Source organism: Scyliorhinus torazame, chromosome 2 (assembly GCF_047496885.1).
Source record: "Scyliorhinus torazame isolate Kashiwa2021f chromosome 2, sScyTor2.1, whole genome shotgun sequence".
Taxonomy (NCBI): domain Eukaryota; kingdom Metazoa; phylum Chordata; class Chondrichthyes; order Carcharhiniformes; family Scyliorhinidae; genus Scyliorhinus; species Scyliorhinus torazame.
In genome coordinates, this window is record NC_092708.1 from 264,708,952 (window position 1) to 264,721,270 (window position 12,319).

General features: G+C 49.0%; 1 protein-coding gene across 3 annotated transcripts in view; it reads right to left on the reverse strand.

Moving 5' to 3' along the window:
- LOC140398239 (neutral alpha-glucosidase C-like) overlaps positions 1-12,319 on the reverse strand; it is a 352,477-nt gene that overhangs the window by 95,781 nt on the left and 244,377 nt on the right. For 2 of the 3 annotated variants that reach the window (XM_072486676.1, XM_072486666.1), the window contains exons 16-17: positions 11,692-11,788; positions 3,882-3,983 (exon numbers count right to left, since the gene is read on the reverse strand). In XM_072486676.1, the coding sequence (XP_072342777.1) occupies positions 3,882-3,983; positions 11,692-11,788 (199 nt within the window). The remainder of the gene's footprint in view (positions 1-3,881; positions 3,984-11,691; positions 11,789-12,319) is intronic. The other variant, XM_072486683.1, reaches the window with a different exon arrangement.

Below are 12,319 nucleotides of genomic sequence, written 5' to 3' on the forward strand. Positions count from 1 at the left end.
GAGGTGGCGAGTCTGGCCAAAGGGGGACACTATTTGACAGGCCGGGTCCGCGGGCGGCTGGTGCCATGTCGCACTGCGTGGCCGCTGCAGGCTATTCTCCTGCAGGACCCGCCAATTCTCCGACCGTATCAGCAGCTAAAGCCGGTTGCTCGAGCTGCATGCCTGCTAGCCCCCCACCAGTCGGGGGATTGGTGGCTGTTTTGGGCCATTTTTCCGGTCGTAAAAGGCCACCGTTCCCCAGCCGGCGTCAGCACTTAGTCTCAGAATCAGAGAATCATAGAATTTACAGTGCAGAAGGAGGCCACTTGGCCCATTGAGTCTGCACCGGCTCTTGGAAAGAGCACCCTACCTAAGCCCACGTCTCCACCCAATCCCCACCTAACCTTTTTTTGGACACTAAGGTCAATTTAGCATGGCCAATCCACCTAACCTGCACATCTTTGAACTGTGGGAGGAAACTGGAGCACCCAGAGGAAACCCGCGCAGACACGGGAAGGACGTGCAGACTCCACACAGGCAGTGATCCAAGCCGGGAATCGAACCTGGGACCCTGGAGCTGTGAAGCAATTGTGTTAACTACTGTGCTACCCAAATCCAGCCCTTTGTGTCTGTCTTCACAGTAGAAGACACAAGTTACATACCAGAAATAGAGGATAACCTGTGTGCTGAAAAGAGTGAGACAATTAAGGAGATTAGATCAGCTAAATCAGCAGAGATAAAGAAACGCAAAGGACTAAAATCTGAGAAATCCCAAGAGTCTAATTGCCCACATCCTCAGGTTCTAATCTGCAGAGATAGTGGATCATCTGGCTTTTACCAAAACATCCTAGGTTCTGATATAGTACCAGCAGACTGCTCTTCAAGAAAAGAGGGAGAGAGAAAATAGGAAACTACAGACCAGTACTAATGACTGATGTCAGGCAAGACGTGTTGGCAGCTTTTATGTAGGTCTCAGCAATGCACTTAGAAAATCATAGTATGGACAGACAAAGTCAACATGGTTTTACAAAAGGGAAACGATGTTTGACAAAATTATGAGTATTGTTTGGAGGATGTAACCAGTCAGGTGATAAAGGGGAACCAGTAGATGGAGTATACCTGAATTTCCAAAACAACATTCCATATGGTGCAACACAAAATGTTTATAGGCAAGTTAAGGATTCATGGAGTCTGGGGTAATACATTAATATGATAGAGGATTCGTTAATGGATGGGAAACAAAGAGTTAGCTGAGGCATTTTCAAATTGGGAAGCTGTGGCTAATGGAGTGTTGCGAGGATCAGTGCTGGGGTGTCAGCTACTTACAAGCTATGTTAATGGCTTAGATAAAGAGTAATGTATCTAAGTTTGCTGACGATACAAAGGTAGATGGAAATGTAAGCATTCAGGAGGAGACAGATGTTGCAAAGAAATATAGGCAGGTTAGACAAGTGAACAACAGGATGGCAGATGGAATATAATGCGGGGAAATGTGAGGTTATTCATATTGGTTAGAAGAATAGAAATGAAGAATTTTTAAAAATAACTGTGAAACTTATAAATGTCGATGTTTAGAGAGACTTGGGTGTGTTTGTCCAAGGAGCACAAAAGGTAACATGCACAAACATCAAGTAATTAGGAAGGTAAATCTCATTGGCTTCTATTGCAAGGGGTTTGAAGTACGGAAAAAAAATCTTGCTACAATTGTGACCAGACCAAGGGTACTGTGTTCAGTTTTTGTCTCCATATTTAAGGAAGGGTATGCTTGCAATAGAGGCAATGTTCACTAGATTGGTCCCTGGAATGCGCAATTCTTCTTTGATGCAAGGCTGAGTAAATTGGGCCTGTATAGAAACATAGAAAATAGGTGCAGGAGTAGGCTATTCGGCCTTTCGAGCCTGCACCATCATTCAATATGATCATGGCTGATCATGCAAATTCAGTATCCCACTCGCGCTTTCTCTCCATGCCCTCGAACCCTTTAGCCGCAACAGCCAGTCCAGCTCCCTCTTGAATATATCCAATGAACTGGCCCCAACAGCTCTCTGCGGTAGGGAACTTCCACAAATTCACAACTCTCTGGGAGGAGATGTTCTTCCTCATCTCAGTCCTGGGTGGCTTACCCCTTATTCTTAGGCTGTGACCCCTAGTTCTGGACGTCCCCAACATCGGGAACATTCTTCCCACATCTAGCCTGTCCAGTCCCATCAGGATTTTATGTGTTTCTATAAGATCTTCTCTCATTCTTCTAACTCCAGTGAGTACAAGCCCAGTCGATCCAGTCTTTCCTCACATGTCAGTCCTGCCATCCCGGAAATTAGTCTGGTGAACCTTTGCTGGACACCCTCAATAGCAAGAATGTCCTTCCTCAAACTAGGAGACCAAAATTGCACACAATACTCAAGGTGTGGCCTCACCAAGGCACTGTATAACTACAGCAAGACATCCCTACGCCTATACTCAAATCCGCTCGCTATGAATGCCAGAATGCCATTAGCTTTCCTCACTGCCTGCTGTACCTGCATGCCAGCCTTCAATATTCTCTAGTTATCAGAAAAAGTGGTGGTCTCAGCTTTCCCAGCTTGAAAGCTTTGGAGGATAAATTTAAATTGCCAGCAGGGAATGGTTTTAGGTATTTGCAGGTGCGCAACTTCCTGAGAAACCAGGTGCCGGCCTTTCCGCTGTGGCCGCCACAGGGATACAGGATAGAGTAGTTTCCAGTACCTGGGTGGGAGAGGGGAAGGTATCGGATATTTACCAGGAGCTTTTGGAGGTGGAGGAAACTCCAGTGGAGGAGCTTAAGGGCAAATGGGAGGACAAGCTAGGAGGAGAGATAGAGGCGGGTCTATGGGCAGATGCCCGAAGCAGGGTTAATACCTCCTCATCGTGCGCCAGGCTTAGCCTGATACAATTTAAGGTAGTCCACCGGGCACACATGACAGTGGCTAGGATGAGCAGGTTTTTCGGGGTAGAGGATAAGTGTGCGAGGTGCACCGGAAGCCCAGCAAATCATGTCCACATGTTTTGGGCATGCCTGAAGCTTAGAGGGTTTTGGCAGTATTTTGCTAAGGCAATGTCCACGGTGCTAAAAACACAGGTGGTGCCAACTCCGGAGGTAGCAATCTTTGGAGTGTCGGAAGATCCAGGAGTTCAGGGGGCGAAAGAGGCCGACGTCCTGGCCTTTGCCTCCCTGGTAGGCCGGAGACGGATCTTATTAATGTGGAGGGACCCGAAGCCCCCGAGTGTAGAGACCTGGGTTAGTGACATGGCTGGGTTTCTGTCTTGAGAAAATAAAGTTTGCCTTAAGAGGGTCAATGTTACGGTTCTCCCGGAGGTGGCAGCGTTCGTCGACTTTCTCGGGGAAAATTAAAAATGTCAGCAGATGCAGTATTCCAAGGGGGGGGGGGGGATTGTTGTGTATGGTTGAGGTGTGTGAAGATTGGGCTGGGGGGGGGGGGGGAATATTTATTTTACCATGTTGATGTCATTGTTTTTGTTACTGTTATAAAAAATTTCAAATACCTTAATATTTAAAAAAAAGAATAAGTGGTGGTCTCATTGAAATATACAATATTCTGAAGGGGCTAACAGAGTAGACATTTAAAGGTTGTTTCTGCTAGTTGAGGAATCTAGAACACAATAAGGGATAACGATAAGGGACTGATCATTTAGGACTGAGACAAAGAGAAATTCTTCATTCAAAAGGTTGTGCATCTTTGGAATTGTCTATCTCAGAGGGTGTCAGATGCTCCATTGCTAACTATATTTAGAGACAGAGACTGGTCTGAAAGATGACATGGGGAGCAGGTGGATAAGTAGAGTTGAAGTATAAGAGCAGCCATTATCATACTGAATGGAGCTCAACTCCTGCTCCTATCTGGTGTTCTTGTGTTGAGTCTTACCTCCACAGAAAGAGATGCCAGTTATACTGAGATTAAGTAGCATTGGGATTGAGATTTTAAGGTAACTCCATTCAGCTACATTGTCTCCTGTCCATACTGCTCCTAATAAACAGAGCAAACATGGAATGAGGAACCAGCGAGAGCAGTAAATAAGTCATCCAACATTGTTTTTTTACTGGTGCAGTTCTTTTCTTAAACACATTAATTTTTTGCTCCAAGGGAGATCTGACTTTTGCTAGTGTTCAGTGCCACAAGCCTGTCATCCTCTGATAGCTCACCAAAATTCTTTATATGTGAATCTTGATCATGAGTACTGGGAAGTTATTTCACCATGGTGAACATCACAACTCAGCCTGATCCATTCCACATCCAACATCCACACAGGTGCATTTGTCAGGTGTTGGCAGACAGCAGTCAGTAGCAGAAAGCTTGGTGATTTTTGCCCTCTGCCACACCAAGTCACAAAAGCCAACTCTAGCACCCCAACTTCTGACTTGGATAGAAATGAGAGGGGTATTATCAGATATTTCACTGAAGCATAAACTAGCAGGCGAATCAGTTAATAGTGTTGTCACCATAGATGTATGTTATAGCCTGTTATTATTATGCATCTTCTTATCTAAATCCATTGCTGATGTCACCAAGAATGCGGTGACATGATTAGTTATTGTTGTTGTTACCTGTGTATATTCATATTTAACTGCTGTTAGTTCTGATTCTTTTCTGATACTGTTATTTTGACGGTCAGCTAGCTGCTTCCGTTTTTGAGTCCATTTTAAACTTTGTTTTGGTTGTATACAGGTTTATCCGAAATTCCTAGAAATTTCAAAATTGGCACTTTATTTTGAGTGCCGACATCACAAATGGGAAATCCCGCAAGCTTCCTGCGTGATGCGCAATTCCCAGCACACACCGCACAGGCGCAGTTCCCATTGCGCACTGCACAGGAGCATTTCCCAAAGTTCCACACTTGCCTAGTTCCCAACAAGCACCGCACATGCGCAGTTCCCACCGTAACAGTGCAGAATATTCCATAATCTGAAAAATTCCAGTCGGGCCCAAGCATTCCGGATAAGGGATTTTCTTTTCTTTTTTTAATAATTTTTATTAAATTTTTCATAAAATATCAATAACAAAATGAGAAAAAAAAACAGGGTTAAGTACAAAACACAATCTAGAAAATACCCCTCCCCTGTACATAAATAATAAATTAACATTAACACCCCGACTTAACACAACAGGTATAAACACCCCCTCAGACCCTTCAGCGTAAATAACAAAAACAATAATAAAGTAAACCCCCTCCTCCCCTCCCCGGGCTGCTGCTGCCATTGACCAATGTCTATCGTTCTGCCAGAAAGTCTAAGAACGGTTGCCACCGCCTAAAGAACCCTTGTACTGACACTCTAAAGGCGAATTTCACCCTCTCCAATTTAATGAACCCTGCCATATCGCTGATCCAGGATTCCACGCTTGGGGGGCCTCGCATCTTTCCACTGAAGGAGAATCCTTCGCTGTGCTACCAGGGACGCAAAGGCCAGAATACCGGCCTCTTTCGCCTCCTGCACTCCCGGCTCCTCTGCCCCAAATATTGCGAGCCCTCAGCCCGGTTTGACCCTGGATCCTACCACCCTCGACACCGTCCTCGCTACGCCCTTCCAAAATTCCTCCAGCGCTGGGCATGCCCAGAACACATGGGTGTGATTTGCTAGGCTCCCTGAGCACCTAACACACCTGTCCTCACCCCCAAAAAACCGGCTCATCCTTGTCCCGGTCATGTGTGCCCTGTGCAGCACCTTAAACTGTATGAGGCTGAGCCTCGTGCACGATGAGGAAGAGTTCACCCTCCCCAGGACATCTGCCCACGTCCTTGCCTCAATTTCCTCTCCCAACTCCTCCTCCCACTTACCTTTTACCTCCACCACTGAGGCCTCTTCCTCCTCCTGAGGCCTCCTCCTCCTCCTGCATCACCTTGTAAGTTTCCGAGATCTTCCCCACTCCCCCCCGAGAGCACCCTGTCCTGTACTGTGTGTGGCAGTAGCCGCGGGAATTCCACCACCTGCCGTCTGGCAAACGCCCTTACCTGTAAGTACCTGAAGGTGTTCCCGGGGGGAGCCCGTACTTCTCCTCCAGCTCACCCAGGCTCGCGAACTTCCGTTCCACAAACAGGTCCCCCAACCTTCGTATCCCTGCCCTGTGCCACCCCGAAAACCCTCCACCTGTTCTTTATGGGGCGAACCGGTGGTTCCCCCGTATTGGGGTCCACGCCGAGGCCCCAACTTCCCCCTATGCCGCCTCCACTGCCCCCAAATTTTGAGGGCAGCCACCACTACCGGGCTCGTGGTATACCTCCTTGGAGGGAGTTGCCAGCGCCCCCAGACTCGTACCCACACAAGACGCTGTCTCCAGCCTCTTCCATGCAGCCCCCTCCCCCTCCATCACCCACTTGCGCACCCTCATCGCATTGGCGGCCCAGTAGTATCCACAGAGGTTGGGCAGCGGCAGTCCTCCCCTATCTCTACTCCGCTCCAGGAACACCGTTCTCACCCTCGGAGTCCCTCGCGCCCACACAAACCCCATTATACTCCTGTTAACCCGCCTGAAAAAAGCCTTCGGGATAAACACGGGGAGGCACTGGAACAGGAACAAAAACCTTGGGAGCACCGTCATTTCGATTGACTGCACCCTACCCGCCAAGGACAGCGGCAACGCGTCCCAACTCTTGAACTCCTCCTCCATTTGCTCCACCAGCCTTGTAAAGCTAAGCCTATGCAGCTCCTGGCGACCTGGACCCCCAAATACCTGAAGCTCCTCTCCGCCCTTTTTAGTGGGAGCTCGCCAATCCCCCTCTCCTGGTCCCCTGGATGAACTACGAACAGCTCGCTCTTCCCCATATTGAGCTTGTACCCCAAAAAGTCCCCGAATTCCCTAAGAATCCTCATTACCTCCGGCATTCCTCCCACCGGGTCCGCCACACACAGCAGCAGGTCGTCCGCATAAAGCAACACCCTATGCTCCTCCCCACCCCACATCAACCCCCTCCAGTTCCTTGACTCCCTCAATGCCATAGCCAGGGGTTCAATCGCCAGTGCGAAGAGCAGGGGGGACAGGGGACACCCCTGTCTCGTGCCTCGGTGCAACCGAAAGTACTCGTCCCTCGGTGCAACCGAAAGTACTCGGACCTCCTCCTGTTTGTGGCCACACTCGCCATCGGGACCTCATACAACAGTCTACCCCACCTGACAAACCGCTCCCTAAACCCGAACCTCTTCAGCACCCCTGACAGGTACTCCCACTCTACCCTATCGAAGACTTTCTCAGCATCCATCGCCACCACTATCTCCGCCTCCCCCTCCATCGCCGGCATCATGATAACGTTCAAAAGCCTCTGCACATTCGCGTTCAACTGTCTCACCTTCACAAACCCCGTCTGGTCTTCATGGATGATCTGCGGCACACAATCCTCAATCCTCGTGGCCAAGACCTTCGCCAGCAACTTGGCATCTACATTTAGCAAGGAAATCGGTCTGTAAGACCCACATTGCAGGGGATCCTTGTCCCGCTTCAGGATCAAGGAGATCCGTGCCCGGGACATCGTCGGGGGCAAAGCCCCCCCCTCCCTTGCCTCATTAAAGGTCCTGACTAACAGCGGGCCCAACAGGTCCATATATTTTTTTATAGCATTCGACCGGGAAACCATCCGGTCCCGATGCCTTCCCCGCCTGCATGCTTCCTATCCCTTTGATCAGCTCCTCCAGCCCAATCGGGGCCCCCAGTCCCGCCACCAGTCCCTCTTCCACCTTTGGAAACCTCAATTGGTCCAGGAAGCGGCCCATCCCTCCCTCCTCCCGTGGGGGCTCAGATCGATACAATTCCTCGTAAAAGTCCCTGAAGACCCCATTGATGCCAACCCCACTCCGCACCGCACCCCCTTCCCTGTCCTTAACTCCCCCGATCTCCCTAGCTGCGTCCCGCTTCCGAAGCTGATGCTCCAGCATCCGGCTAGCCTTTTCCCCATACTCGTAGATCGCCCCCTGGGCCTTCCTCCACTGCACCTCCACCTTCCTGGTGGTCACCAGGTCGAATTCGGCCTGGAGGCTGCGCCTCTTCCACAACAATCCTTCCTCAGGCTCCTCCGCATACCTCCTGTCTACCCTCACCATCTCCCCCACCAGCCTCTCCCTCTCCCCCTGGATAAGGGATTTTCAACCTGTATCAAAGATTACCTTTTTTGCATTTTGACTACCTTTTTGTGATCAAGTTACCACAGTTTACAAAGTGACTGTCAGTAGTTAGGATCAGATCATTTAACCTAGGCTCAGGACTAGGAGCTGTATTTTTTGGCTTGTGTTTGCCTTACTCATTTTGTTCCCCATTTCAACCTCCCAATTCACTTTTCACAAACACAGCTTCAACTATTAGATTACTGCAATGGCTTCTATTTCAGTTACAGGTGAAAGCATGGATCAAGAAAGGCCAACACATTCCACTAAGACAAGCCCATTGATCAACCAAGTGCCATCAAGCATCCTGAGGACTTTGAGAAAATTTGTCCTTCACTCACCTGAATTATCCTGGAGAAAGAGATCCCCAAAATAAGCTTAACACTGAGAAAGAGGGAGAATTTGGATATTGAAAGCCAGAAGGATAACAGAGTATTCATGCCAACCTGACCACAATGCTCAAGTTGGACCTCCAAGGAGGTTCTCTTGCCACAACAAAAGTTTTTGATGGCATAAGTGATCTGCAGTAGAGCAAAATGAAGGCGAATAGGCAGTTAAAACTGCTTACCTGCCCCCAGCTGCAAGAATTCTACTATCCTTTCCAATGCAAAATGGGTATTTCTAATCTCAGATTAAGTTAAGGTTCAGACCTTTGTGTCTTGATGGAGACATTTTCAGTTTAATACGGTTCTTCCTCCATGTTGGAAAAGGCCAGGCAAGATCATCTTAAAACTCAATATATAAAATCTCAACTAAAGTGAAGTTGGTACATGAGAATACATTTGGACACAGGGGAGATGAACTTCCATGAGGATTTGCTGGATTGTTGTAATAATCCACAGGAGGCAGGGGTTCCGTCACCACACCAGTATTTATTTGCAATAACTTCCATACAAGAGCAGCTCCAAACAGTGCTGCTAGCATTCCAGTCAACAACAAGACTGCCTCACAAAGCCTACACAGGTGCTTATATGGGCACCCTCAATGAGCTATCATTGCGGGAGCTCATACTCCAATTGGCCAACCAATAATGCCAATTGGAGGTCATTACAATTGTCAACCAGGACATTGGGAGAAATCCTGCAAAGATTCACTGTCAGTCTACACTGGATGACCCTAGTCCATGGCATTTTGAAGAGTTTTCTCTTTGCATCATTATACTTCTGTAGGTTACAGCACAGACTCGGGATATTGGAGAAGCCAGAGCTGATGGAGGGGAGGAAGGCCAACATTGTGGCCTTTACCTCTCTGATTGCCCGGCAGAGAATTCTGTTGGAGTGGCGGTGAAAATTTTGTACAAACTGTATAGTTGTGTGTTGGGGAGTTTGCTCCCCGAATTGTTTATGTCATGTCACCTTCTATATAAGTTTGGAATAAAATACATTAAAAAAAGTTACAGCACAGACACAGGTGGAATCTACCGGCGTCTTGTCCAACTCGGGACGCGACGAGACCGGTAGATCTCACGAGAAGCCTGTCGCAAGATCTATTGGTCTAGTCACGCCTCACGAGATCTAACGCGATCTCACGGGCGTCACGATATGGATCCCACCCGTTTAGGTTGGGATCCAGATTTGCATATTCAAGTGTGCAGTGAGGCTCACTTGAATATATCTGCTTTCATCGGAGCAACCCAAGGTCTAGCCCCTGCTCGGAGACCACGAGCGAGCGCCATTTGGCACAAGTCTCCACCATCGTGGACCAGACGTACCAGCGCATCGGGAGGTTTCCCAGGCGATCGAGGACCCTGGGTAGCCGGGCTCTGGGCGGGGTGGTACCCTGGCATCCCTGAAGCCACCTGGACACCGTGGCACTGCCAGCCTGGTACCCTGGTAGTGCCACCTGGGCACCCTGTGTGTCCAGGTAGATAGCAGAAATCTTGCAGTTGACAGTGCCAAGGTGCCCGGGTGGCTCCAGGGATCAGGCCCAGGGGTGCCCTACCCTTATGAAGTGGAATGCTAGGGGTTCGGGAACCCCCTCATTGGTAAGTTGGGGCATTGGAGGGGCCCGGAGGCCACGGTGGGGGGGGGGTTCAGAAATCGGGGAGCCATTTAAAAATGGTGCACCCATCTCTTCCTGTGGCGAGCGGAGCTCGTTAGTGCAGGAAATGGTACTAAGTGCGGCCTTGGCGGCCATTTCTTGCCGTGGCCCACTAATGAAGCAGAGTCCCATTTAATAGCGGGTTCGTTCTCAGCACTGCAAGCGGTGGGAAACACCCAGCTAAACACGTCCGACACTGTTTCATTTCTGTTAAATTGCAGCGAGTGGAGGCGGCATCTTGAAAGGGCACGGCTTTGAAGGCTTTGTTAACGGCACCTCTGCCGTTCTCGCCGGCTCGGTACTCCACAAGCCCAATGGTAGTGGCAGCCCTGAGAGTGTAGGGGTAATGGAGGCAGCACATGAGACTGGAGGGGACGTCGGTGTGATCACCGAGCTGTGACAATTACCGGTTCGCTCCGGGGTGGCTGGATGGGGGCTTCAGGAGGTGGCAATGAGCAGGGATAGAGAGATTTGGAGATCTCTTCATTGAGGAGGGTTTCCCGAGCCTAGAGGAGCTAGAGCAGGAGTTTGAGTTGCCAGGGGGAAATGTGTTTCAGTACCTGCAGGTACGGGATTTTGTTCGGAGGCAGGTCCCGAGCTTCCCTCGCCTCTCACGAAGGGGACTACAGGATAAGATGTTGTCTAAAACAGAGGTTGGGGAGGGGAGGGTCTCAGAAATATACTAGGAACTGATGGAGTGGGAAAGGGTCCCAACTGGGATGGGGAGGAGAGTTGGAAGTTGGGTTATGGGAGAAGGCCCTGAGGCTAGTCAATGCATGCTCTTTGTGTGCCTGGCTTAGACTGATCCAGTTCAAGGTGGTCCACAGGGCTCATATGACCGTGGCCCGGATGAGTAGGTTTATTTAAGAGGTGGAAGACAGGTGTGTCAACGCTGTGGGGGCAGTCCTGCAAATTATGTACACATGTTTTGGGCGTGTCCGAGGCTCAGGGGATTTTCGCAGGGATTTTCAGATGTCATGTCAGAGGTTCTGGAAGGGAGGGTGACTATGAGTCCAGAGGTGGCAATATTTGGAATGTCGGAAGATCCGGGAGCCGAGTGGGGGGAGAGAGGCCGACGTTTTGGCCTTTGCCTCACTGGTGGCCCAGAGACGGATTTTGCTGGGATGGAGGGACTCGGAGTCTCCAAAGTCGAGGGTTTGGGTCAGTGACATGGCAGGGTTTCTTAGGCTAGAGAAAATTAAGTTTGCCTTAAGGGGTTCATTACAGGGGTTTGCACAGAGGTGGCAGCCGTTCATCGACTTCTTCAAGGAGAATTGACCGTCAGCAGGAGGGGGGAGAGTGTGGGGCGGGGGGAGGCATGGAAGTGACGAAGAAGGGCAGGGAATCTAATGTATGGCTAGTTAGGGTTTAAGGCTGGGGGGAGTTGGGTATGTTATTGTGGGGGTTTCGCGTGTGTTGGATTTCTCTGTTGTTTAAGATGTTAAAATGTTAAAAATTATAAATGCCTCAATAAACTATTTTCTAAAAAAAAAAATTCTGTGAAATTGCACCCACAAACTCAGACCTGTCAACATCTGATCACTAACCATATCTCTGTGAGCCAGCAAAGAAAGAACGAGTCAAGACAAATGGCCTCTCTTTTCCTCCAGATCGACAGATCAGACCTTCAGCTGTTGCCCATTGCTGGTGCAAAACACACAAAAATACAATGTCAGTTCGAGTTTGTTTTTACTTTTTATAAAACAGAAGTTTAAAAATTTCTCTAAACTCAGGGAATCCAATTGTGACAACGGAGAATTATTCATGTGGGTTCAATCTGTCATTGAGAAGAATTTTCCAGTTTACGAGAGTGAGAGTTCCAGGGCTCATATGCTCTCGAATTCTAAAATATGAACAATAATGATCCATCCAGCTTGTCCCACACAACTGCGATACCTTCTGCATCACAATAGAAACACTTTCCACCTCAAACCATGCCATCGCCAGCGAGCAGTGAATAACCAGGTTGATTTGGGGGAAAAATATGAGGAATTCTTCTCCGACCTCCTTATGTGACTGAGATCATCCGAGAGAACCCTTTTGCCCTTATTAATGCAGTATCTGGCTTCGCCCCCAAGCCAGAAACAGATCCAGCTCTCACTTAAAGGAATTCAGCATATCGGCATTCACTGCACTGCATAAGTGGTGACTATTCATGCACAGGGAAAGCATTGT